This window comes from Abramis brama, assembly GCF_963993115.1.
Source record: "Abramis brama genome assembly, chromosome: 21".
In the NCBI taxonomy this organism is placed as follows: domain Eukaryota; kingdom Metazoa; phylum Chordata; class Actinopteri; order Cypriniformes; family Leuciscidae; genus Abramis; species Abramis brama.
The window spans coordinates 20,165,474-20,193,345 of NC_139983.1; the positions used below are offsets into that span (position 1 = coordinate 20,165,474).

General features: G+C 38.0%; 1 protein-coding gene across 1 annotated transcript in view; it reads left to right on the forward strand.

Moving 5' to 3' along the window:
- dlgap2a (discs, large homolog-associated protein 2a) overlaps positions 1 to 27,872 on the forward strand; it is a 115,965-nt gene that overhangs the window by 59,800 nt on the left and 28,293 nt on the right. Inside the window, exons 3-4 of the mRNA XM_084097709.1 lie at positions 10,109 to 11,253; positions 23,413 to 23,606. Of these exons, the coding sequence (XP_083953835.1) occupies positions 10,177 to 11,253; positions 23,413 to 23,606 (1,271 nt within the window). The 5' untranslated portion in view covers positions 10,109 to 10,176. The remainder of the gene's footprint in view (positions 1 to 10,108; positions 11,254 to 23,412; positions 23,607 to 27,872) is intronic.

Here is a 27,872-nt window from a genome sequence, read left to right on the forward strand (position 1 = left end):
AACTCACCCTGAATCAGAAGAGATGCAAATGTGTGATGCTGCCTCATTATAGTGACTCTCATTCTGTGAGAGAATGCTCTCATCAGCCTTTACCTTTCATTTGGCCTTCATTCGAACTGATAGCTAATGACAGAGTGCACAGGACAAATGCATGTCTGCATTGAGTATCATGAGTGGGTGCGTCTAGAGTCATGGTCACTCAAGCATGTCAATTATCAACTGAACCACACTAAATTTATAATACAGGGTCTTTACCCTTGTCAAGCTTTTCAAGGATCCCTTGGTGAGAAGAGCCAAAGAGCAGTGACCCCCATTACATATTGTGTGAAATTGAGTGTTGCATTTTAAGCCTGGCCTATAATAACACAAATAAAGTACCATATTAATGTATTCACACACTTAGATTACTTATATTGCTATGCCATTAAAATAATGATTAGTGATGTAGAGAGTCATATACTTGCACTTGCTTAAAGGTGCATAATGCTGGATTTTCAGTTACTGTTTGTAAGTGCGAAGTGAGAAGTGCAAGCCTTCTCCCCTGATCAATTGCATAGCAGAACCTGATTTCAACAAGTACAACATGTTCCTGGATCAACATCGTTGTTGATCCTGGAACAACATTCCAATCAACCAATCAGATTTGAGGGACAAGTTTACAGTTTATGTCAAGTTTAGGCTTACAACCAGGGTTAACTGCAGTGTTAATCACCTATCATTTCCATCTGATTTTAGGGATAACGTATGGGTAGGGTTAGGTTTAGGGGTAGGTATATGGTTAGGATTACATCTTCGGACAGGAACGTTGTTCAAGGACCAACAAAATATGTTGACCCAGGAAAGCATCTAACTCGTCAAAATCAGGACGCAGCCCAAATGACTTAAACTACCTGCGGGAAGATGAGTGATAAGCTAATTTGCACATTTTTTTATATCGTGTCTCTTTCCCCGCCATTGACAGAATTTTCCGGCTTTCCGTGTTTTCACTGTTATATGGTAGGGGGCGCTATGACACATCTTCTGAAAGAGTACTGAATCTCCTGATCAAAACACATGCAAAGAAGTTGCAGAAACGAGCGTTATCCTATGTAATCATAAGCATATGTAAAATAATGCAATCATCAACATTAAACAGCATATAAATCAAAACTGCGTAATGTTACTGAATGAAATGTCGACCCAGGATTAGCTACAGGACTGTGTAAGCATTAGGGGGGTTGATGGACTCGATCTACTCCGTCTACTTTTTGATCATCGTTCTGAATCCGATCTTTGACAAAAACGCGATTTTCTATGCTTTTTGCTCAAAACGTTGCTTTTTATGAAACCCACATTCAAGTGTTGATAAAAAGAATGAATGATGCTAGAATAAAGCTGAGGGTATGTTCTCTCTTTTGATATATTGCATGTTCAGATATTCATTTAACAAAATTTTCTGGTGGCCATGAAATTTTTGTGAAAATGATCAAAAACGCTGGCAGTGGCTGGAAACTTTTTTTAAACAACGCTGGCGGGAAAGAGTTAATAAAACAAAACAATAAAAGTAAATCCAGGTAACAAACAGGAGATTCCAAACACAAGATGAACAGAACTAAACAGAGCGCAGATTACATCCACGTAGGACAACACCAAACACCGAACAGAAGAAACACTGTGAATTATATACACAAGGTAACAAAGGGCTAAGGTGTAAGCAATGAGTAGCCATGATAACAGATGAGGGTAACTATGGAAACTAACAAGGCACAAAGCAAACAAGAACTAAAGACAGGAAGTGTAATAAAGATTATTAAACTCACTCGCAAATTACAGTCAGTCTAGCTCGCTAATAAACAATAATTACGTGTCATTATAAAAACGTAATTACAATGCCTAGTAATCTGTCGAGTTACAGATAGCAGTCAATAAAGCAATAGCAACATTAGCGAACTGTTTTTGTGTTGAGGCACGATGACTTTTAGAGGTGCTTCCAGACGAAAAAGTCTCACCCTCGCCTGCGCCATGCGTCGTTATTCGCTGGGGCTACACATCCACTGCAGCCCAGAAACATCCCGAACACAGGAATGCAAGAAGAAAATAAGAACATACAGGAACAGGGCAGCACCACACACTTCTAGTGGACCATGAGGCATTATTTTGTATGAGTCTATACTTTATTTGAAAATCCTGCATAGTGCACCTTTAATACATTTCTTTGTGGAAGGGACAGTGAAATGTTCAGCTGAACTTCAGCTTATTAAATTAATATTGTATTTAATATTGCATTTGTTTAGCTTAATATTGGATTTTGTACCCTCTGCAGTACCACAGTCAAAACTTGGTTGCACTATATTGTGCGTGCACTTTCAATGTATACTTACAGTGTATTTACCCACAAAAGTACTGAGTAATGTAAGGTAACTACATGGGTTAAGTTAAGGTTTAGGGGTAGGTTCAGGTTTAGTATCTAGTTCAGTTAGTGTCATTACTACAATAAGTACATAGTATGTTAATGCAAAATGGGACTGTAAAATAAAGTGCTACCGAAAACTTTGTTAAAGACTTCTCTTATAAGAAGTTGTAGAAATATTGTCACTGAAGCTGAGCAAAAGTGGATTCTGCTCTTATCTTCAGCCCCCTTAAAAATACTGTGAAACTGTTGTTGTAGAGCAAGCAGTACAATGTTATGACAGCTTCCTCTGAAAGAAGCACAGCATACTCAGATAAAACCAGTACATTAGCTTCAGAGAGTGTGTGCAAGACGGATGTTTAATAAATGTGTGTGTGTGAGTGTGTGTTTTAATAAATAATGAATTAAAGATTCATTTTAAAGAGAAGCGTCATAAGGTTGCCCCAAAGTGCTTGGTGAATCACCGGTTCTGGGTTATGGTGGTTGTTTTTACCCTTTGGGAGCCTTTATGAAAAGGTTGCTGGATCTAGGAATCTAAAATTACACAGATAAATTCAGTTTGCGCACTGACAGTCCTTTGCTTTACACAGCTTAGATCGAGAAGAGTTTGCGTTCTGTGTTTGTTGTGTGCTGCAGAGTCTCTTTGCTTTTGTAAGTTTAGTATTTATTTGTTTTTGCCATGATTGGTTTAATGTGTAAATTCTCTTTGTTGTGATTGGTTTAGTGTGTCCTGAGGTTAAGGTCAATTGTGTTGCCTTGATCTCTGTGTCAGTAAAATAGACACGGCACTTAATCTAACAAGATTTCACATTTCCTCCAGGTACAAATATAAACTCTATTATAGTGTGCTTGTGTGTGTGTTTACTTTTTACTGGTTGCTTATGTGTACCCTTGTTTGTTGGTATGCATGTTGTTTGCTTGCGTACCTTTGTTTATGCGTCTGTATTTGTATCTTCTTTTTAAACTGACATTCATTCAGAGGTACCATTTGTTTTGATCGCAAATTAATAATTTTTAATTGTAGTGTAGGCATTTTGTAGGTATTTAGATATTTTGAGATGTCAGATCATCTGAGTGAGACCAGGGATGTTGGTCCTCTCTGCTTGATCTCTTATTAGTTTGATTATAGATATTAGATGCATTACAAAGATCTAACAGTGCTTCACAGTGCATTGTTCTCTAAATGATTACAATAGAGCTTTTAAAGTACAGTAGTTGCAGTGGTTGTTATGAAATCAAGCTTAAACGATGAGGTGCTGTCCATGGTCCTGGAAATGTATAGCAAGCTGCTTTTACACAGCTTTGAGTTTCAAGAATGTACATTATTTTCTTACAAGTTTTAGATATGTTTATAATTTAAGTGGTGGATTTCCATGCCAATTAATATTGAGAATGAAGTCATAACTAGTTGGATCTGGTTTGGGGCACGTGGTACGCCTGATATATGATGGTTACTTGGTGAAATCCTTAGGGACATCCCCAACTGTGAATGCTAGTGATGTGATTGTCAGCTTTTTTTAATGTGATACGGTAAATAACTTTGCTGAAGAGCTAGGGATGGGAATTGATAAGAATTTAACGATTCCGATTCCATTATCGATATTGCTCATCGATCCGATTCCTTATCGATTCTCTTATCGATTCTTATTGGGTGAGGGAATAAGTACAAATTTGTTTGTATTAACTCGCTTTAATATCTGATCAGAAGACACAGCACAGAGTATACACAAATTATGTGTAGCAACCTCAGAACAAACCTAAAAGTAGGTGAGCTACTTCTCAAAGTAAAGTCCAGGGACCTATAGCCTAGGGCAGTGTTTCTCAACCTGTGTGCCTTGAAAGATTATCAAGAAGAGTGCCTTAGGATTAGGAAATTGACAATTTTCACATTCATTGGTCCGGACAAAAAAATAAATAAAACTGCCATTTATGTGCCATAAAAACTAAAAACACAGACTGAAAACAGTTTAGGAAGAGCTTGTGTCTTTTGGAATATTAACAGTGCTCATTTGGATTAGGCTATTGAGTTACTAAAACAATCTTTGTCAAATAATACACGGGTTTTCTTCACATTTTGAACGTTTTTGTTTCCATTTGTTTAATTTCAAGATCTGATGTGACTTATCCATTGTTGTTTTTACAGCTACAAAGCTGGGAGCACTAAATGATATTCAGTCACATTATACACGCTTTTAACATTAAATAAAGCACAAAAATAGTACCTGATATTATCATTGCCACACTTCGAGATTGTTGTTCCAGCGCGACGTCGCAGTAAAATAGTATCGTTTCAAATAGAATCGTCGCGTGTCGCGGCTGGTTAAACTTTGATTAACATGGAAAATGATACTTTTTATCGCGTGTCGCGCCGTCGCGTCGCATGTAGTTAGGACGCGGTCAGAGCGCTTCTGCCTCGATGCCATGTTTGCTCATAGTGTTTGCTACGTTCTGAACCAAAACAACGCAGCACGTGTGTGACGTCGTGTCACATTTGAACGAGCGGAACCGATAAGCGGAATCGTTAAGCAGGCATGCTAACGGTTCCAAGGAATCGATTCACTGGGCACCGGTTCTGAAGAAGAACCGGTTCTCGGTTCCCATCCCTATGAAGAGCTGAGATAAGCAGTATTTGCAAGTTTTTGACTTTTTAGGTTTAAAAATGTGAAATATTGTACAATAGGTGCATGGATCTGTAAAACATCCCTCTTTTGGGTTCTGACTTCACTACCTTTGTATCATTAATACTTAATAAATTGACGGCATTTCTGCAAAGATCTGAAACCATTTCTGTCACATGACACAGCTGAAGACACTTTATGTACTGGTTACTGTGGCAACTTGCAAATTTTTTTGTGCAGTTTTCTTTTTTTTACCTTTAAAGATTTGCCTGGGAGTCTGCCTTTGAATGTCACATAAATTAGTTACTCCTGAATGATTTCCTATAGCAAACTGTTCTGTGTCCTTTTCATGTATTTCTGTGTTTGCATTGTGTGGACCCACCAGCTACGGGTTTAGCGTCATGATTTATGAAACACATTTCACCTCCCAAAATTTTACAAAGACACATTTTAATGTTTTTCAGTATTTATTCAGCAACTGAATAACAGTCCTAATTAAAAGTATATTTGAATCATTTTAATTAAGGCTGTTAATCGATTAAAATTAATCAAATGAATTGCATAATTTGCTGATTTGCTTACTTGTTAATCTCAAATAATGGCATATGTCAGTACCCAGCAGTCACTAATGTCGACAGAAATCAGCTTTCATTGAAAACGATTGACTTCTTGTTGCTATGTCACTAAAAATCAGTATCAGTGTAAACACCCCTTAAGTGAGAATTGATTTGTTAATTTTTACAAATGGTGCTTTAAAATTTTATAGAATTTTTATAGTCCACAAACCTGTCTATTTGCCAAATATTTGTCTTTAGTCTGCTGTAATAGGCATGTTTTACCACGCTGAGCAGAACCAGGCACAGATAATAGCCCTCGTCACAGTAATGCTAATTCACTCCTTAACGATAAGCATTTAACAGGAACTCACTGGGCTTATCAGACTCTAGGAATCTCTCACTCTCCTGGGCAGGAGAGAATGATGTCCTTGCTCTCTAAAAGTGAGTTCATATGAAGTGAGATTGTTTGAGACGCAAGAAAAGGACTGCTGTGACAATCACTTTTGAGGAGGGTGATTAATTGGAGGATTAATTGTCAAGCTGGAACAACATAGGACACTGTGGGAACATTCTACTTAATGAAGCATGTTGGAGTGACAAAAGAGAGATATCTCCTGCATTCATATGGTTTCTTACGCATAATTATTCTGCCTCTTAAGATACCTCATTTTAGGCAAATTCTAAAGCAGCATTGCATGTAATCCCAGAATGCATTGTAATAAGGTCTGAGATGATGGCAGACATAAATATATATAATCTTATATACTGTATAAACCTTTTTCTTTTCAACGCTAAAAAATACATATATATTTTTTTTTAATTCTGGAAAAGTTTGTCAAAAATGTAGTAAAAAATATTGCTTTACACAATACTTTGTGTTATGTATTTTTATGCTCATGTTATTACTTATGCTGCTAACATCTAAATCCATTTAAATCAGTTATGAGGATCCTTGATGGCAAGAATGATCCCTATGTAGTCTATAGGGAGCTCACTTGTTTTGTCAGGGCTGTTGTCGTGGCTGTGCGGTTTTAACAGTTCCATCAGGTCCTTTCTCTAGTGTTAATGTGGTGGATGGATCATTTATCTTCACTAGCGCTGCTGTAGCGACAGAGTCAGCAAAATAAAGCTTCTACCTGCTGCCCCCTGCAGAGAGACAAGAGAAAGAGAAAGAGGGAGAGATGCGAAGGCGCCTGTGGCTGATTGCACTCATGCTGTTAGTAAGCAGGATGCTGCAGTAAGCCGTATTTATTCAGCAGGGACCGTCCAGGGTAAGAATACTGAAATCATGAGATGAGGTGACAGGAAATGCTTGAGGCTGTAGAGCACCGGCGAGCAGTGCCATAACACTCACACAAACATCTAGAGCCTCTGATGACCTCCTCTGAACCCGTACTGAGATCAAGAGCCCTCTCCAGCAATCACAGGAAGGCCCATATCAGAATGGGCAAGAATCAGGCCTTATTTTCAAAGTTTTCAACAGTTACCCTGGTAAATACCCTGTTGTTTAATTTATACAATTGAAAATCGAGAACTGGTTCTTACTCACCAAGCAACAAACATGCAGCATGACCCCGTAGTCCGATTCACGAATGAATGAATCTTTCGAGCCAGTTCCTCTTAACTGGTCAGATTGGTTCACGAATAAGTCAGTGATGAGTCAGATCTCTGCTCACTCACTTCAACAGTCTACTTTTGGTCATATGTGACTTGACTTACAGTAAACCAAGTAACTTACTGTTATGTTGCTCTTTAAGTTTGTGAGAGTTAAATCTGTGTTTTGTTGTAATAGATAGATTATAGATTCTTTATATTTAGTTAACCAGGCAATTAATACACACAGATACAAACACATACTATATATATATATATATATATATATATATATATATATATATATATATATATAGACTATATATATATATATATATATATAGACTATATATATATAGATCAAAAAGACTACCTGCTACTCATTTCATGCACAAAAGTTTTAAAGTTGACTTTAACTGGAGCAAATTAGTTTGTTAGAAATAACTTAAAAATTAGAAATAACTTAAAAAGTTGAATGCGATAGGTTGCCTTATTTTTTTAAGTTAGCTCAACTATTTTTTTTTTTTTTTACAGTAAATAGTCAATAGGCGGTAATGTATTATGCAAAATGGGTTACATGGTGACGTAGCTACATTATGGAAATAATAGCAGGACTACAAACGAGGCGTTCAAGGCAGGTTTTTTTTTTCCGTTGTTGTTGGAGAGATTCACTCCCTTTGGCATGGACTTTGTGCTTTGTTAATTTCAGTCTGCAATCTGTGCTTCTCTGTTGTTGTCTCCAGATATTTCACTGCAGTTGTGTTGGATTTGGATGAAGGAGAAATAACCAACAACAGGCTGCTGCAAGACTATTACATCTCCAATGAGACCAGAACCATTCTGGTCCTGTCAGTTTTATCCGTCCCCTCAGATTCAGAAATGTAACAGTGTGGTTTATTACAGAGCCTTCTGGGAGTTAAGGACACAGTCGCATTGCTTCGATTTTCTGATGAACAAATCTGATTCCTTGGAGGTTCTTTGCTTTTAACCTTTGGAAGAACGTAATCAAGCGGCTGTATTGGCTGGTGTTTACAGATGTTGATCCAAATAGAACTGTTTGTTCTGGCTTTGCTTTAATGCGATTCTCTGTGTTGTTTAGCCTCTCACAAAGTTTAATTTTAATGAAGTGCCTCTTTGTGATTCGCTATCACTCTAGAATATTCTTTCACACACTCAGAATAAACAAACTTGACATTCTCCTTCAGGTCCTCTTCAATCAAGATGGACTTGGGCATCATTATGGTGTGTGCTGACCTGAGCTAAAGATCTCCTTATGGGTCAGTACTCTGTTTGTGCTCTAATTAAACACAAGGGAGACTTTTTGAATTGGTTGCTTTCCAAATTCACACCAAGATGTTTTTGCTTTTGTCTTGGACCCAGTTCCTTGCTGCCAGTGTGAATCAGATATGCATACGTTCTTCTTTTCTGGAGTCTGTGTGTTTGTTAGAAATACACTACTGTTCAAACGTTTGGGGTTGGTACGTTTTTTTTCCTCCAGGATTATATGTTTTTATGTGATTATATGATGAATATAATTTTTTGTATCATTATGAATGTCTTTTACGTCACTTTTGACCAATTTAAAGCATTCTTGCTGAATAAAAGTATTATTTCTTTAAACTTTTAAAAGGTAGTGTATTCTTGACTTGTCGATGGATGTTTCAAGAGAGATGTAAGTGAACACTCAGTAATTTTGTGTTGCACTGGCCGATATTGCAGCTGTCTTGGGCATGTACTGACCCTGAAATCTTTCAGCTATCGATTCCATTGTAGAAATTCAGTTTATAATCAGCTACAGTATGATTAATTTATGTTGTGTGAGTGAAGTTATTGAGATAAAGTGAGTAATATTCAGTTGGCCATGGCACAACCCACATGAATGTAACGCTAAAAATTAAGGGAAATAATCTTCTGTCTGACTATGTACTGACCATGATACTGTTACCATGTTTGACTCTTGTGGTCATCAAGAAGTCTGTACCAGCTTGTAACACTTAATAGAACATTACCAGGGATAATTTGGCTTGCTTTGTTTTTTTTAAACAGCTTTAATACCTATGTAGATAAAATAGGAGGTTAAATGCAATGTGAATATTTGCCAAATTATGTTTTTTTTTTCACTCTGATACAAAATAAAACTTTCAAATTGTTAAAAATATCCCAGAGATTCAAACAGAATGAATTTAACAAGTAAAACTAATTAAACCTGGCGTGTTCTGTGACAGTATTTTTTTCTTCATCAATTGAAAAATGACCTTTATTTTAATATGAAAATTCCCATTAATCACCTGTGTGAAATGACATATGATTCAGCAGCATGAAATAGTCGTGTCAGAAAGGGCAAATGGCTGGATGTGAAAAACAGCATCTCTGAGCCTTAGCTCTGATGAAGATAGCGGCAAGCTGCCCATATGTGACTGTGATGAAAGATCACAGTGAATGTGGTTTTAATCTCTGAGCAATGTCTCTCAAGGACAACCGCTGAAGCACCTCAAAGTGCTCCCCCTCTCTCCGGAGCCGGCTTTGACGGATGGCCCAGCGGTTCTGAAATGATAGGCTATTATTTTACTTTGCATTGGATAAATGGCAAGGCTTGCAACTCTGTCCTTGTAAGGCCTGGCAGGACCAGATGGGGAGGATCGGCGGAGGGCTATGGGACGTGCTTTTGTCCAGACAACTTGATTTCATTCCATTCATTCAAATGTTGGGTTTTCCATGACTGTACAGAGGTTCAAGAGGATCTCTTGAATTCAGGAAAACTCAGTGATTTAGTTATCAGCTTGTTTTAATCCCACCACACTGTTTTGCAAACATCTATTAGTGCTTCTTACATGCCCATGGGGAAATGTCCCGGAATTTAGTTTGCAGAAAGGTTGAACAAGTTCTAAACTGATGCTGAATGCCACACTCACTCACTCTCTCTTATCTTTTCCTCTCTTTGTCTTTCATAGATCAGCTAGATTCATGGTCTCCACCGCCGTACTTCGATGAAGACAGCTACCCCTCCCCTCCTAGGAATATGAAAGGTTTATCAAGCGGCCGTCCTCAGCTCACCTTCACATCAGGACACACCTGTGGGCTGCCAGACTGCGATCAGTCCCTTGATCACTTGCAGCATGTCGGCCCCGACCCTCGCTCTCCCTACCTGCTCAGTCCGACCGAGAGCTTCCCTCTGGATCCGCACCGCTGCTCGCCCCGCAGCTCCATCCACTCAGAGTGCATGGTGATGCCCGTTTCCATGGCATCTGACCACGTTTCCAGCAGCACCTTTCCCAGAATGCACTACAGTTCACACCACGACGGCTCGCGGGATGACGGCTCCACTTCTCACGGTGGCAACGGCGGTGGAGGGGTCGGTGTCAGTGTTGGCGGCGGTGGGGGCGGCGGGTCCGGGAAGATGAACCGTATTCCCGCGAACCTCCTCGACCAATTTGAGAAGCAGTTGCCTATTCATAGAGACGGTTTCCACACGCTGCAGTACCAGCGCACGTCCGCCACCACCACAAGCAGTGAGCAGCGCAACGAGAGTCCTGGGCGCATCCGCCACCTGGTGCACTCCGTCCAGAAGCTCTTCACCAAATCCCACTCGCTCGAGGGGTCGTCTAAGATGAATGGCACCAAGGGAGACTCTCGCTCAGACAGCGGACATCACCACCACCACCATCACGGACATCACCATGGAAATCACAAACACAGCAAACGGAGTAAGAGCAAGGAACGCAAATCAGACTCCAAGCAACGCTCAGGGATAGCTGGCTGGTGGAGTTCTGATGACAATTTGGACAGCGACAGCACCTACCGGACTCCCAGCATCATGAGTCGGCACCACGGAGATCATATTACTCACTGTTACCCAGACCATGGGCACTTTGGCGACCTTTCTCTCAAGACCTCCAAAAGCAACAACGACGTAAAATGTTCGGCATGCGAGAGTATCGCTATGGCCCCGGAGGGCAAATTTATGAAGCGCAGCTCTTGGTCGACGCTAACCGTTAGCCAGGCTAAAGAAGCCTATCGCAAATCTTCCCTAAACTTAGAGAAACCGACCATGCCTCAAGATCTGAAGTCCTCCATGAGGCCTTGTCATTATTTGCAGGTGAGATCTCTTGCATGAAGATGTGACTGCTGGTGAGGACAGTGGTTCTCAACCATGGGACCTCAGCAAACTTCCAAGGGGGCCTCAATAAATTTAAATTTAAGTAAACTACAACAACTAAAACGCAAGGCATTTCTTATTTTAAATTCACCTCCACAAAAACTTTTTTTCCTTGAAGAACCAGGATTCCCAAAATCTAGAAAAACCTGGATATACTGAATGAGGTAGCCTAATTATAAAAGAGTGATTCTAAACCTAGAAAAGTCATGCATTAATAACATCTCCATGGCCATTTTTATTTATGAGCATACATTTTTGCCAAGTACTAACATATTTTATAATGTGATTAAAAAAAATGTGTCCTTAATTTTTATTCAGAAAAAAATTATAAACACCTAGAAGAATCATGGAAACACCTGGAAGAAGCATTTGAATATTGAAGTGAACAATGGGGGCCCCTTGGAGTATGAGAACCACTGCTCTAAGATCAGTTTCAGTGTTTGCATCTGTGTGGGGAGTAATGCTATTCGTTTTTAAAACAAACCTCTGTGTGGCTGCTTTCTGATCCATGGCTTATTGGTGCCTGTAGATTGTTGTTTAGCATTCAGAGGGTTCCCAGCAGAGTCAAAAGTAATAGTCCACTGAAAGGGTTGTTACATAGATGGGAATATGTTTGTTTTTGCTGATGGAGATATAGCCTGATTGAAGTGTATGTGTGTGTGTGTTGTTGTTGTTGTTGTTGTGAGGTGCTAATGTGCTAAATTGAGAGGCAGATTTATTGGTCTTTTCACTTTGAATAGACCAGTTTGTTCCTGTTGTTTATGTACAGAATTATTGCTAACAATGAGTCATATTGATTAGCATTGATCTTTCTGTGCAAATGCGTGATTTTCCGAATGCATCACATTTCATTGGGATTCATTATTCATGGTGCTGTCAGACCACTGTAAATAGCTTCTTGTTGTTTTCTAGTTCATTTGTTCAATTAGGCCTGTTTATCCTATGTATGGATGCTGGATTGTCACAGGTTAGCATTGTAGCAAAATGCAATCCGTTTCCAAAATTGCTGAAATTAATCACATATCTGTCACAGTAGAGTACAGCTACTATGCGAATACTTCTGGAAATTGCTTGTCCATTATTGTGTTTTAGTACATGCCCATGCTGTTTTAATAGTACTAGATCTACTTTAAAGGTACACTGTGTAGGAATTTCTCCCATCTAGCGGTGAAATTGTATTTTGCATTCAAACGAATAGTGCTCTCTAGCGCCTCGCTTTTTCAAATGTGTGTTACAACTACGGTAGCCATTATGTACCAAGAAGCTATGACAACATATCTTCCAATAGCACTTCATCGAGTTTAACTATACATGTTCTACTGTTATGCTGCCTATATAATGAATTACACAACCAAGCAATGAAAAAAAGCTTGTAATTTAGACCGTAACATTGACTTACCTGTCGAGAGGAAAGCAGGCAACTTCAGCGTCCCTTTCAAAGTCTTTATCCTTCATTAGCTCTTTCCACCTGGGAAAAGCTATCCCAATATTTACCCTCGTTTTTTTGAATTTGCCGGTCACATTTCCTTTTAAATATTTTTTTTTGCTTTTTTGGCAACGAGGATTCCTTCTCCTGTGGCTCGAAATGACTATGGTCCTGCATTATAAAGTACAGTGCAGTGCAGCCTTTCAAATTTGCCGGGGCAGTGACAAGCGCCTCTCACTGATATCCTTGTCCGTTTCAGCTGGTGCGTTGAGGTAGGCTAGTGCTTTTTGTCCCTCTCTGCTATTATAGTTTTTCAAGATGGCGGAACGACATGGAAGCCTCCATGGACTTACCCGTCCCATGTAAATAAAGATAAGAAATTCTTCGCTTACGAGGATAAGTCAGATAAGTCAGGTAATTTTACACCAATGAGGACATATTTATGAATAAAGACATTGATTTTAGCTAATAAAATACTTAAAAAACTACACAGTGTACCTTTAAAGAGGACAGTGATAATGCTTTAGTAGTTAATTCATCTCATGTTAAAATTTGACTTGTTTCAGCCTCACTTTAAATTAGGATAATGCTTTATTCTTATTCAGAACTGGTTCCATTTTTTTTAAAGTTGACAGTAAAATGAAAATTCACCCTATTTTCTAAACTCATGACATTGACCTAATTGTGAACGATTAATTCATGCATATGATGATCATTTTTTTGACCTTGTAATTTTAAATCAATTTGAAATGACAGGCTTTTTGTCCGGTGTTGTATGCCGGACTTGGTTGTGTTAATGGTTCTCACACATGCCAAATTCATGCCATGTTCTGCCAAAGCTGACAGAATAGTTTCCTGCACTTCTTATTCAGCAGCACCCCTTCTGAATCTACTGTCAACATACAACATATGCTGGTCTGTCAGAACTAGTTAGTGTTGCAGGGGTCTGACTCAAGCAGTAAGATCAGCAGGAACAATGAAAAACCCTCAGTAAACATCTGCTGACACAGCAGAATCTACCAGTCCTGGACTTATGCAACAGCACAGCAGAAGCAGTGAGGCTTATGGCCCCATTGAGATAATTAATGAATGGATGGATCTGAGTGTTTCCTCAGGGAAAGAAAGAATCCAGAGTTCCCAGAAAGAACCTAAATCAATATTTTTAGTCTTACGTTTTGGAGGCTTGTGGAGATGTAATTCAGGTCCCATTGAGTAATCTTAGACAATTCTGAGTCTATATCCTATGCACTTTTTTTTTTCTGTCAACAATGGCAGTGCCAGAAGATTAATGTGCCTGATATTATCCTGAAGTGAATCTGCTACTTTTATGCTGATACTTTGGTCAGTGAGGTTAATAGTTGTGTAGGTTGTGATTGTAAAAAACGGAAAGACTGTTGATTAGTGTGCAGAAATTGTTCCCACCCTTCATCTGTATATACTTCTTGTGTCCATATGTCTAAATCCAATTTGTCAGTACCATTTTGGTTAAGCTTGTTATGGAGATGGTTGAGTTATTGACAGCAACCTTTATATAAAGACAAAATTGTACCTTTACAGGTCACACAATATGCAAAATGCTCAAAACTTGTACAAAAGACACATTTTTCTTTTAGCAAAAGTGGAAAACTTTCATCATTCATTTTTCAAAAAAGCTAATTGGTTTTCATCAGTAATCACTCCTAATTCTAATTTCAGCTCAAATGCATCTGTGACAAAAATGTGGACTTTCACTGAGGGATGAAAACTACTCTTCCCATCTGTCTTTCTTAGCACACCAATTAGCTTAAGTGTGTTTGTATTTCAAATATGCCGAAATGGATTAAACATCAGCCTGCAGAAAGGGGACAGAAACCATCCAGCAGTCAATGACTGTGATGCATCTCTGGGTCAGGCGTTTAATAGTTTCTCTCGACCCTAACAAAAATAGCCTGCGCCGTCTATCACGCTGGTGCTATTTTTGGCTGCTGTTATCGATGCAGCCAGCTGTGACGCAAACTCTCCGGGAGGGACGTTCGCCCCTTCACTCTGATAGCCCCGTGTCCTGAACACTGCCAGCCGAACGATAGCAATAAAGCAGCTATTTTTGGTGTGTGTTCATCATGGATTGCATGTCGTGAGTAGATTCAATCATTAGCTGAGATTGTGATTTGGATAAAAATCAATGCTAAATTGCTTATGAGATGACTTTTGGCAAGGGTTTCCTCCACGTTTCAACACTTCTTACATAAATCATCAATCATGTTATGAGGAGGACATCAGTTCATTGTGGACAGAATCCTTGCTGGATAGCAGTTCCAGTTGCGCTCTGTTTGAATGTTATGAACATTCACACGGGCCCCTAACATTAAGTGGGTTCACGTAGATTTTGAATGTAACTACCTAACATCCTATTTATATTTATATCAAATATCTTAAAAAAGTTGCTTGATTATTGTTGGTTGAAAAAGTGTTTTTCCTTAGATCATTTGCTGACAGATCTGCACCACCTCTTTAGCTTAATCGGAATCGGATTATTCCCTAATGAGGTGTTTACATTAAGGCTTTTCATTCCCTATGAACTCTGTCAGATTACAAACGGATTATTAAAATGCATGTAAGCGTAGCAATGATTTCACTGTCAGTTGTGTTCATTTTAAATATTTCAGTATGACTTTTATGGTGATATCAGCTACCACCATGTTGATATCCTTAGCTCTGCGTCCTAATAAAACTGTAATATTGACCCATTCATATATACTGCATACTCTTAATTCACATTTTTGTTAATTAGCACAACTGTTTTCAACATTGATAGCAAGCAATAAGAAATAAGTTATTTTAAATTGTAATAATATTTCACAATATTACTGTTTTTACAGTTTTTTATCAAATAAAGACTTCTTTCAAAAACATGAAAAAATCTTACTGATCTCAAACTTTTATATTAATAATATATTATTAATATTATATTAATATTCAAGTTGCTGTAATATTGGTTGCTAGTAAGTGTTTCTAATTCTGGATTCCTTAACATTGTTGTTTGGCTGTGTAACTGGCAATAACTTTTGAAAACCACAAATTAGATGGATTGCTTGTAATTACAAAAAAAAAAAAAGTCGTTCCTACTAAAATAAGCATTCACAAAGATAATGTGTTTTTATATAAATTGCAGCAGTGCACAATAGCCTACATCATATCTTGAATATAAAGAACTAACTTGAAACAACTATAATTCTGACATGGTTTTTCCACATGTAATTTTTGATTGTATTCCTGTATGTGGAAACATTGTAAATCATGTAAAACATTGAAATTGCTCATAATAACATAAGGGGCGTGTCTAGAGGGGTGGCATGGGGTGACACACTGGGTAACACTGGCCCCTCTGGAATATGATTTATGACTGTTCTCCAAATTCACCGTGAAAACTCGTTGGCTGCATGCTGTGAGAAAGGGAAAAAGTCTTTGAATCTTCCTTACGACCTTTCAAGTCCTTTGTGACGAGAATACACCTTTATCTGAGCATACATAATGTCCGTGCTTGCCGTTTGCTTGCATGAACTATGAATCTGACGTGAAGTTCGCATTTGCGCATAAACTTGAACTAAGCCTTGCAGCGTCTAACCGCAAACTCTTTTAAACTTTGACACATAGTTTACTCTTCTCATTATGATTCCACCTTGTTCCTTCACTCTCTGTATTCTTCAATTGCCTCTAAAGAAGAGAGGATTGTATTTGAATAGATTTTCTGATAGGTCAGTAGAGGTGAATGTAATAACCAATTAATAAGACTGTTTACAAGCCAGCAGGAGCCAAACAGCAACCCTTAAACACACACACACACACACACACACACATACACAGACAAAGAGAGACTCAAAGAGACTCTGTCTCGACAACAACTCAATAAATTGTGAGAGTCAGACAACTAAAGAGGTCAGGAAAAGCTGGAGTGTGTTTGTGTGTGTGTGTGTGCGTAGATGGGTTAGGGAATGTTGGTGACAGCAGATGCTATTTGTTTTGCTGTTTGTCCCCTAAATGAGCTTAAACGTTTTTGATTTTTCAGACAAGATAATCAGATACACTTGTTCAAAAAAACAAACATACACGTAAATTAGCTTTAATATTGAACTTGTTGTAATGGCTTAAACTGAATTAGAGCAAAAAAGGAATTCAATCCCATGCATTAACATTCAGTGCTTCTCTGAATTTAATTATGTTGTTTCACCACTGCAATATTTTGTATTTTGTGATTTAAATGTCTTATAAGGGAAAAGTCCCCCCCCCCCCCCCAAAAAAAAAAACGTAATAATATACATATTCATTTATTTATTTCATATAATACTATAATTTCATTTACTTAACGTTTTTGCAGCTGAGCATTAACTTTTCTCGCTGAGCATTAACTTTAAGCAGTAATCCGTGTTTTTCCTGGCTCAAAATGAAGTGTAGGTGCTAAAATCCCGATCATGTATTTAAATAAGATAATTAAATGTGTATTTTTTGTAGACCATCATAGCCTACTGTTTTTCCCACAGTATTTTTGTGGGTTGAGCTCGGTACCTCTAGGGGGGTCCGGGGGCATGCCCCCCCCCCGGAAGAATTTTTTTTACATTTTAAAGATAAATTCATTAATCTGGTGCACTTTGAGTCCCCCGAATCTGCTGTTAAATATAAATAATCCACCCGCCAACCTCCCGAACCTATGATATTCTCTGATTTAGATATCTGCATCTGATCATCACATTTCAATTATTCAAATTCTCAGTGTTAAGCATGATAATATGATAAAATATCACACTGAAGTAGGCTGATTTAAAATTAAGATTGATTTAAAATAAAAGTTCTTCTTTTGTCAAAATTACATTTCCAGCCTAAACAGAGGCTTTACTCCCTTCAAACTTAAATTGTCAGTGTTTCATTACATCACTGTTGGAAAACACTCTTATCAGAATAATGTTTTTTAGCTTTATAAAGGGCATTTCTTTCCCTAATTTTTACTCTCTATACCAGTGGTTCTCAATTCCAGTCCTCGTGACCCACTGCTCTGCACATTTTGTATGTCTCCCTTATTTAACACACCTGAACCAGATCATCAGCTCATTAGGAGAGACTCCATGAACTGAACTGAGTGTGTCAGATAAGAGAGTCATACAAAATGTGCAGAGCAGTGGGTCACGAGGACTGGAATTGAGAACCACTGCTCTATACTCTTTCCCTACTCTCAGGGAACTGAGGTTACGTTAGTAACCGAGTACGTTATTTCTTATTTTATTTTTTTGATATTGAAAATTGTTTTAATCAGGGCATTTGTCCGGTTGGGTACAATTCTCTTTCACTTGTCCCTTAAAAAACACACGCACGTGTCTCGGACAAGCCTTGCAACTTTTAACTTTTTTTGCATATAGCATTGGTGCTACAGAAAAAGTTTTGTAGCACAGGTCACACAAATGTAGATGTTTATTACCATCTCTGAAAGCAACCACAAGTAGTGCAGTTCATCACATGAACAGGCATGTGACTGACAAAGGACAATGTTCCATACAGGGCACAACAAATACAAACCTTAACAATAAATATCTTCAGACAAACATTTTATTTGCCAAAAATGGCATACTGTCAGCAGGAACATAACACATCTTGCTTAACATTAAGTAAACAATATTATTGGCCAATATCAATAATCACAATCCAAATACATCCATCCATTTTGGTTGAGCACTTTAAATACCTCTTCATTAGAAAGGTCTATTGTTTTATTATAAATTATAATGACAAAAATCTGTGGACAGGAAAGTATCTACTGAGAGAAAAAAACTCCTGTTCTCTATAAATAGGGATGGTGTGACTGTGAGCAGTCTGTTTCTTTCATACTGGTAGCCGAAGGACGCCCTTGCGTCCACAAGTGAGACTCATAGAAGTCATAAAACTTATGACGTTTTAGGAAACCCCTTAAATGGACAAAGGCATCCAAATATCGCTGTAGCAGAATAAAACGCAGATAGAGACATTTTGACTGATGAAACATGAAGACAATAAACATACGATTGCAACAATATATGGTTTATCTGTGTTGTTTTAGACATCTCTGGTATTTTCATAAGAATAAAGTATATTTATAATGCAATGCTAATCAACATAGACTTCATCACTGTAAAGAGTACTATACAATTATATGATTTTTGCCTCATTCTATGATATGAAGCCATGTCAGATCAAAAAAGGAAGTTATTTCAAATACTCGACGTTATGAAAGGGGGTTTGCAGTAAAAACATGTCATTACATTTTATCTTTTGTTGGAAAACAGTTTTTGTACAAGTATAAGTTTGGAAAGATGTTTGGTGCATGTTGCTTTTCAAATGCATGTGTGACACAAACTTGTAGAGAAGGAGCAGCATTTACATGAACCAATTAATCTGCCCTGACCAGTACTGCACTTCACCATGAAACACGCTGTGCATATATTTAATCAAAATCACTGCCTTTGCAATTCCATGATAACACTAAGCCAAATCGCTATTTCGGTCAATTGTGCACACAAACAAGCACAAAACAAACGGCTCTGTCTCACATACATGCAAAACTGTATCGCACGCATGCTGCTGTGGCAAATTTATTCATCGCATATTTTCATGGCACGTGCGACATAGCCTATATGTCACACTGTTTACAGCCCTGGTCATATGGGCCATCCATACTGGGGGAGCGGGACTCAAATCTCAGTGATTTATCAAGAGTTTTACATCACAGATTGTGTCTGTCCTCTGGCGTTTTTGGTTAATTAAATGTCTAAAAATATCAATCTCCTTCAAGACTTAATTAACCTAAAGACTTCTATGGATTATGTGTGTGGGTGTGTGTACAAGGGTGTCTGTGACATTTACTAATTTTCATTGACTCCTGGATCAGAATAATTCTTCTTGCAGAATGCTAAAGACCACAAGGCCATTGAAATGTGCCCCTGTGACCAGGACGAGAGGCTGGCTGATAAACAAAAGGTTTTGGTAAAAGGACACACAGTCACAGAGTTAATAAAGCTGTTTTATTTTAAATGTCATACAGTTGTAATCAAAATTATTCAACCCCTATTGCAAATCAGTTCTATTGGCAACATTTTCTGACTTTCAGCTGTTTGCAATAAACAAATCAAACAAAAGTAATGGAAATAGCTTGACACAACAAATGTTTCAAGTGGTTTCCCCAAATTCATCTGAAAATGCAGCTTTTAATGACTTCTGCAGTCTTAAAATTATTAAACCCACTGAATAGAATCCCTCAAAACAGCACAAATCCTCAAAACAGGTGTTGTCTCAAGCACACCTGATGCAATTAATCAAGGGCTTCATTAATTGCACCAGGTGTGCTTGAGCTAGAACACATGAAATATCTGAACTGGCTAGGTTTGTTGAGTGTCACGTTTGACTGCATGTTAGAAATATGGCCAGAAGTCAAAAGAATGGTCCAAAAAGTTAAGAGAAGATATCATCGCCTTTCAGAAACAAGGAACAGGATACAAAAAGATAGCAAAGGCACTAAATGTTCCTAGAGACACCATTGGAAGCATTGTTTGCAAGTTCAAAGTTTAAGCAACAGTGGTTACACTTCCTGGGCGGGGTAGAAAAATGAAGCTATCAACTGCTGCAACCAGTTTTCTGAGAAGGCAGGTTCAGAAAAACCCTTGAGTGACTGCAAAAGACCTGCGGCAAGACTTGGTGGCAACAGGCACTGAGGTTTCAGCTTACACAGTAAGGCGCGTACTAAACGCATGTCAGAACTCCAAGACGTGCACCACTACTGACACAAGAAAAGTCAGCTCCAATTTGCTCAAAATCATATAAATAATACACATAAGTTTTGGGATTCTGTGATCTGTGGAGCGATGAAACAAAACTGGAACGTTTTGGCCCTATGGATCAGTGGTATGTCTGGAGGAAGAAGAATGAAGCATATGCTGAAAAGAACACTGTCTACAGTTAAGCATGGTGGGGCTCAGTGATGCTCTGTGGCTGCTTTGCATCCTCTGCCACTGGAAACCTGCAGTATGTGGAAGGCAAGATGGATTCATTGAAGTAGTCATAACAGGTCATAACAACAAAAGGGTGTTCTACTAAGTACTAAAGATGCTTGCCATGAAGGGGTTGAATAATTTTGAGACTGCAGAAGTCATTAAAAGTGGCATTTTCAATTGAATTTGGGGAAACCACTTGAAACATTTGTTGTGTTGAGCTATTTTGATTTGTTCATTGCAAACAGCTAAAAGTCTGTAAATTTTGCCAATAAACCTGATTTGCAATGGGGGTTGAATGATTTTGATTACAACTGTATACTGTGGTTCACTTGATTCAAATCCTTAATGAAATGTGTTGCATTCACTAACAATTGTGTACTTTGAAGCACTATTTTTTTTAATGTTAAAATAATTATTTAAAAAAAATATATATCTATAATTGTCATTTACTCAACCTCATGTCATTCCAAACTTGTTTGACTTTCTTTCTGTAGTAGAAAAGAACATTTTTAAGAATTGTGCTTGTCGACCAAAATTTAAGTCGATAATAATCATCACCTCCAGTGAGCTGTTAACCACTGTGACCAGATCAGTGATTCAGTAAACTGTTTTTTAATGTTTTTGAAAGACTCTTATGCTGCATTTATTTGATTGTATACAGTAAAAACAGTAATATTGTGAAATACAGTATTATAACAATTTAAAATAACTGTTTTCTATCTGAATATATATATTTGTTTACATTTATTCATGTGACGACAAAGGTGTATTTTCAGCATCATTAATCCAGTCATTCTAATATGCTGATTTGTTGCTCAAGAAACATTTCTTCTTATTATTAATGTTGTAAACAGTTCAGGATTATTTGATGAATAGTAAGTTCAAAAGAACAGCACCTAAAAAAAAAAGTATTGTAAAAAGGTATGTTGATAAGGGAAGAAGGAGGTGAGAACCGGCGAACATTTCACATACTTTAATTAATTCCAAAATAAACAAACAACAAAATGAAAGTAAAAGCGACAGCCCCTCATGGACGACTGCTGCACACACATAAACAAAACGTAATGTAAAGTCCAGGCCTGGTCCTCTTTCGTCCTTCACTGTCGATGGTCCTCCTTTTATGCTTCCGTAGCTCCTCTGTGAGAGATACGAGGCAGGTGCGTATATCTTACCCCAAACTTTTGAATAGTAGTGTAAGAAGAATAAATTGTTTGAACTTTTATGAATGTTCCAAGAAGATCTTCAGTGAATAGAAAATTAAATTTAAGATAGCTTTTTATTCAAACCTATAGAATTACTTGGAATGTCATATGGATCACTTTTATGGTGATTTTGGGTTCCTTTTGAAAGCTTCGAAATCTCCGGTCTCCGTTCAATGTATTGACATGGAAAAGAGTGACCAGCACAGTTCTTCCAGATCCTCCTTTTATGTTCCACTGAAAAAAAGAGTTTTGGACAACAGGAGTAAAAAACATTCCTGTTAGAGCACTGTAGAGTTCTTCTGTCACTATTTTATAATGAATTCATCTCTTGGCCTATAAAAATGTGGAGATGTGTTGGCCTGAGAGGATGTTTTCAGAGTACTAATGTAAAGTAGTGTTATGAAGGTTATGAGGATGAGAACGGTTGCTAGGTGACAAAATTGTTCTCTGCTAGTGTGAAAGAATGACACATCATAAATGTGTCAGTGCCTTGTTTCTGACATGTGATCGTTCAGTCACTTATCAGATCTCAATGAGACATTGTCCATTCACAAGAAGAGAGATCATGACAACAATGGTAATATTACTCAGTCACTGTCCACATGTAAAGATAGCCTGTGATGAGTGGTTTCTGTGAAGATGTTCTTGGGGAAAGTGCCAAGAATTAAATGTCAGCCAGTATAGGTGATGGATAACAGTCGTGACAATGTCACCATGTTAGCGGTGTTGGCAATGAATTGTGTTGGACTCTGTTTTAATGAGCATCCGGCCGTTTACTGCATACGCTGTTCTTATTTTCTTGGTCTTGCTGACTGCTTCGTAAACAGACATATCTACTTTTTAAGATGCTCCATTTTCACTTAAAGTTGTCAGAACCAACTCTAGACAGTGGGCAAAGGGAAAGTCAAACAGGCTGGGGTCGAAATCCAGATCAGTCCATCAGCATATATATTATCCAATCGTGAGGCTAGAGTCGAGGTCAGACGAACAGAGAGATCAAACAAGAGGTCTATCCAAGCTCACAGTTAATCAGAATGGCAAGACAGTCCAAGCAGGCCAGCAGTGTACTGATAACCCAGACTCCAAAACCAGAACCAGGTCAGATGGTCAAAACCAGGAGAACTGTCCAAGACCAGAGATTTCCAGGAGGCAAACAGGCTAATTGCAGAATGCGATCAGCTGAGCGCAGTCACATGCGGAAGAGACAGAAATAAAACGAACAAAAAAAAGAGAACAAAAAGAGCGATCAAACCCGAGCCTTGATAGAAAAGGTTCAAAAACAAAAAGTTTTTTTTTCTTAACAAATAGTAGGTGAACAGAGGTACTAGGGAACAGATTTTCTAACAACTCTATCTTTCTTATCCTTCTGTCCAACATGCAGTATTTTGTGACAATATATATGTATGTGGGGTAGGTGTGTCTATGCTTTAATAACTTATAATTATATATCTGTTATATGAAAACAGTATGTGTGTACGCACAGGTCCCTCAGGATGAATGGGGAGGGAGAGATGAGGAGATCCCATGCAGAAGGATGCGGAGCAGCAGTTATGTTAAAGCCATGGGCGATCAGGACAGCGGAGACTCTGACGGCAGCCCTAAAAACTCCCCGCAGAAAAGCGTGCGACCCGACGCGCTCGTCAAATCCGTGCTGCAGAGACAACTTTCAGACCAGAGGTAGGAACTTTGATCAGCCCATGAATCTCATTAGAAAGCCCATATAATCAGAGATTAGAGTGATTAATGCACAAAGTCATGAAGCAGAAAACAGGCATGCAATCATTAACCAGTTATTTATCCCCAATCACAGAGGCCCACATTCTACGACATGTGAGATCCTTTTTGTTGAATATGCAAATTAGTTTTTATGAGCCATCATGAAAGATTTGCAGTCACATCACAGATTGAACATTATAGACTCTCTCGGTATGAAAACGGGACAGGCTGGTTTACCTCTTGAAACCGGCATTTAGCAATACCGGTACATTTGAGTGAAAAATTGAAGCAATTAAGATGACAAACACGCATATAATCATATAAGCTGCTGAAAGTGATTCAGTACACACTGACACCTGCTGCAACTGAACTCTCTGCATCTGCGTTCTTCATATCAAAAAGCAATCCTGTTTATTATAGAAAGCAAGAGTGAGTCAGACATCTCTGACTAAGGCAAGAGCCTTCTACAGTCTGCTGGTCATGTCAGGCACTGAATATTGAATGCCAGATGCTAAATATACATCATAAATAAGCTAAACTTTCAGTAATATCTGCTAACAAAAAAAGTCACATTCATTTTGTTTCACGTGTATACATTTCAAGCACACTAAGAAGTTAAAGTTTTGAGTATTTTTATCCTAGTTTTTGTAAACATTCCAGATATTGTACCATTTTCTGCCAGCATTGAATTTGGGATATTCCTGTTACACTGCACTCGCTCTCTCGCACAATACCACCTGGTGCCTTTGTTCTCCCCCAGACGTGAGGATTATTTTCTGCTCTGTATTACAGGGGCTGTACACCATTATGCAGAGCTCTGAAACATGATGTTATAAATTTGGCAAGACTGCCTCTCTCAAAGTACATCTAATGAAAGAGAGTGTAGCACATCAAATGAGCTCTTCCCTTGAGTAGGTGCATGGAACAGTGCATTCATCATGTATTATGGAACAGTGCATTCATCATGTTTCATGAAAAAGTATATTTATACAGTATTAAGATTGTAAGGCGGCAGAGATTCCACATAAAGATGTGTCCCATTATTTCTAGCTACACTGTAAGTTAGCGTCACATTCAGGTAAGAAATTATTATCACTGGCTACTTTTAAGAATTTCACAGTCCCTTTAATAAAAGTAGACCTCATTCATTCTCCAGAGAGCTGTTTTTTGTTGCCATTTTAAGAAAAGAAGCAATTAATATCTTTATGGGTAAGATGATTAGATCTTAGTATAAAAAGTGTTAAAATCTGTCTTAAAGTCCCCCAGTAATTTTATCCCTTAAAACTCATCTTTGATCGTCAAAATTACAAAAAGTTTACAAAATTTTTCATGCCTTAAAATAGCTTGAATGTAACTCTACACCCTTGCCTCATTTACTATACGCGGTTCTATTGATATGCAAATTAGCCCCGCCTCCACTCACTCACACCAGCTCAGAGATCCACTCATTGACGATCACACGTTGACCTGATTGGTTACAAGGTAGTTTGTGACGTCATAAACACCAGCGATTTCAAAACTGTGTTTTTGAGACTGTCTTTGGTTCACTGCAGTTTTAAGGAGAAAATACTCAGCAATGGTGTTGACATGAATTTGCACATGGTTTGTCTTAAAGCATATTTAAAACACCACATAGACATATAAACAACATTAAAAGCTGGATTTTTACCACAGGGGGACTTCAAGTACGTGACTGTGATTTATGTTTAAACGTGTTGAAATGTAGAGCCCGACCGATAAAGGATTTTTAAGGCCGATACCGATACAAATATTTGGTGATTTAAAAATCCGATATTCCGATATATCGGCCGATATATATATATATTTTTTTAAATCCAGAAACGTGTAACAAAACATGAACAGATTTTCCCTAACATTAGTTATTTGTAGTTGTAGTCCTCAGCCTTACTAAAATAATATAATGCAGTTTAAAAATAATATTTTTTTTTTTTAAATTAACTTTATTGTCACAACAGAACAGAATATATTAAAGTTCTGATAAATATAATGTATATTAAAAATACAAACTTAAGATACGAAACTTAAAGTCCTTTGAACAAAAAAAATCAACTATTATTATTAATATTGACCGTAATAATTTAAAAAAAATCAATGATGATGATATTATTATTATCATCATCTGTATTATTATTAAACAAGACAAAGGTCACTCTTAATTCTATCCATCTATTCCATCAAGCTACAACAAACCATTTTCAATCATCATTTGCTGCCTGCCTTCTAAAATCTACTACTTAGTGATGTACTAAATACATTATGTGAGGTAATTAACACATGGTTACCGAGTCGATCGTTCCCTGGGATGCGTTTTCATGAAAATCGAATGTAAAGAGTTTTATCTCTATATCGCTTATAACGCTAGTATATAAGAGTAAGTAAAAGTAAATCGCTAGTTAATACCACTAACAAGGCTCAAAATAGCCTCACACTAACACAGTAGCATAATGAGGGTCCCTACATGCAAACCGAAGCATTGAGAACTTTGTAAGTGTACAGACAGTTTAATAAGAAGATACTTTATAAAGACAGTACATTACGCGTTTACAGGCATCATCTAGGAAAACAGTCTCGACTAGTCGAGTCAGGAACGCCGTGCTACGTTAGATTTCACAAACGTAATTCCTGTTGACCAGCTCACTTAGCACGGCGTTCGTGACTCGATTAGTCGAGTCTGTTTTCCTAGATGATGCCTGTAAACGCGTAATGTACTGTCTTTATAAAGTATCTTCTTATTAAACTGTTTGTACACTTACAAAGTTCTCAATGCTTCGGTTTGCATGTAGGGACCCTCATTATGCTACCGTGTTAGTGTGAGGCTATTTTGAGCCTTGTTAGTGGTATTAACTAGCGATTTACTTTTACTTACTCTGTGCCCCATATACTAGCGTTATAAGATCATCTGTTTTTAGAGATAAAACTCTTTACATTCGATTTTCATGAAAACGCATCCCAGGGAACGATCAACTCGGTAACCATGTGTTAATTACCCCTACAGTAACGCACACTTGGATTTCACACACGTGTAAAAGAAAAGCTAACTTTTATGCACAGGCTAGCTGCTATGTTTGATACTTTTTCTCTCTGTCTAAATATTCACTCCTCGCGTGCCTAACTTACGTTTTACAATGCAGGGACTGGAACAACAGATATGCTAGTTATAAATACAGTAATCATTACTTTATTTAGGCAGAATAAGTTCGTTGTGATTTCCAAGCTCATTTATGTTAGCAGTCTTCCTTGTAGAGTGCGCTCTGGTGGACAAACTATGCAGCGCCAACACTCATAACATGGTTGCAGGGTGTTTCGTCCGCTTTTTTTAAATATTCATTTATCGGCCGTTATAAATGCCGATACCGATAGTTTGGAAAATGCCTAATATCGGCCGATAATATCGGCCCGCCGATATATCGGTCGGGCTCTATTGAAATGTAATCTCTACCAAGAAGAATATATTTATCTGTAAAACTTTATTCATGCGCAGCGGAAAGCCAACCCAGTCAACCATTTAATCTCACAGTGATCTCACCATGAGCTCCCAGGATACTGATGTGGTCACAATGTGAGGTCACAGCCCACTCACTATGTGCTCAAACTGTGAACTTACGGGATACACTCATACTGTGATCACAATGTGAGTTCACAGTGCACTCATGCTGTGAGCTCACCATATGAGACCACTGTGATATTTGACCATTGTGTTAAACTCTCATTCTGTTAGTTTAGTGTGAGTTCACTGTGATCTAAAATTAATGCTCATTCCTTTGGAGATCCTTTGATCCACGTCTCAGCAGTCACTCAAGAAATGATTCTGCACAAACAAACTAAATGTTGGGCCGTGTTCTGGCACTTTTTGTCTATTCAAACCAAGCTATTGGATCTAGAGGAAATGAGTCACCCACTGTTGCTTTCTGTTGTGAAAATCAGACTTGAGAAGACAAGCTTAAGATTCAACAGGCCATCTGATCAGCTCCAAACAACATGTGCAGGATGATGTTGTAGGCCAGCAATCTGCCTAAATATGCTCTTGTTGATCTTCCATCTTGTGTGATGCATGCTTAAGCATTTCTGATTGCCCTTACTGATTGTAGATTACTGATATGCTGAAAACTCAATGGCTGCGTCCGAATACAGAGGTAGGACGGCAATAAGGCAGGTCTGAATCCAGTGATCGCTCTACTCAAGGTATCCTGTCTACTGAGATACCTT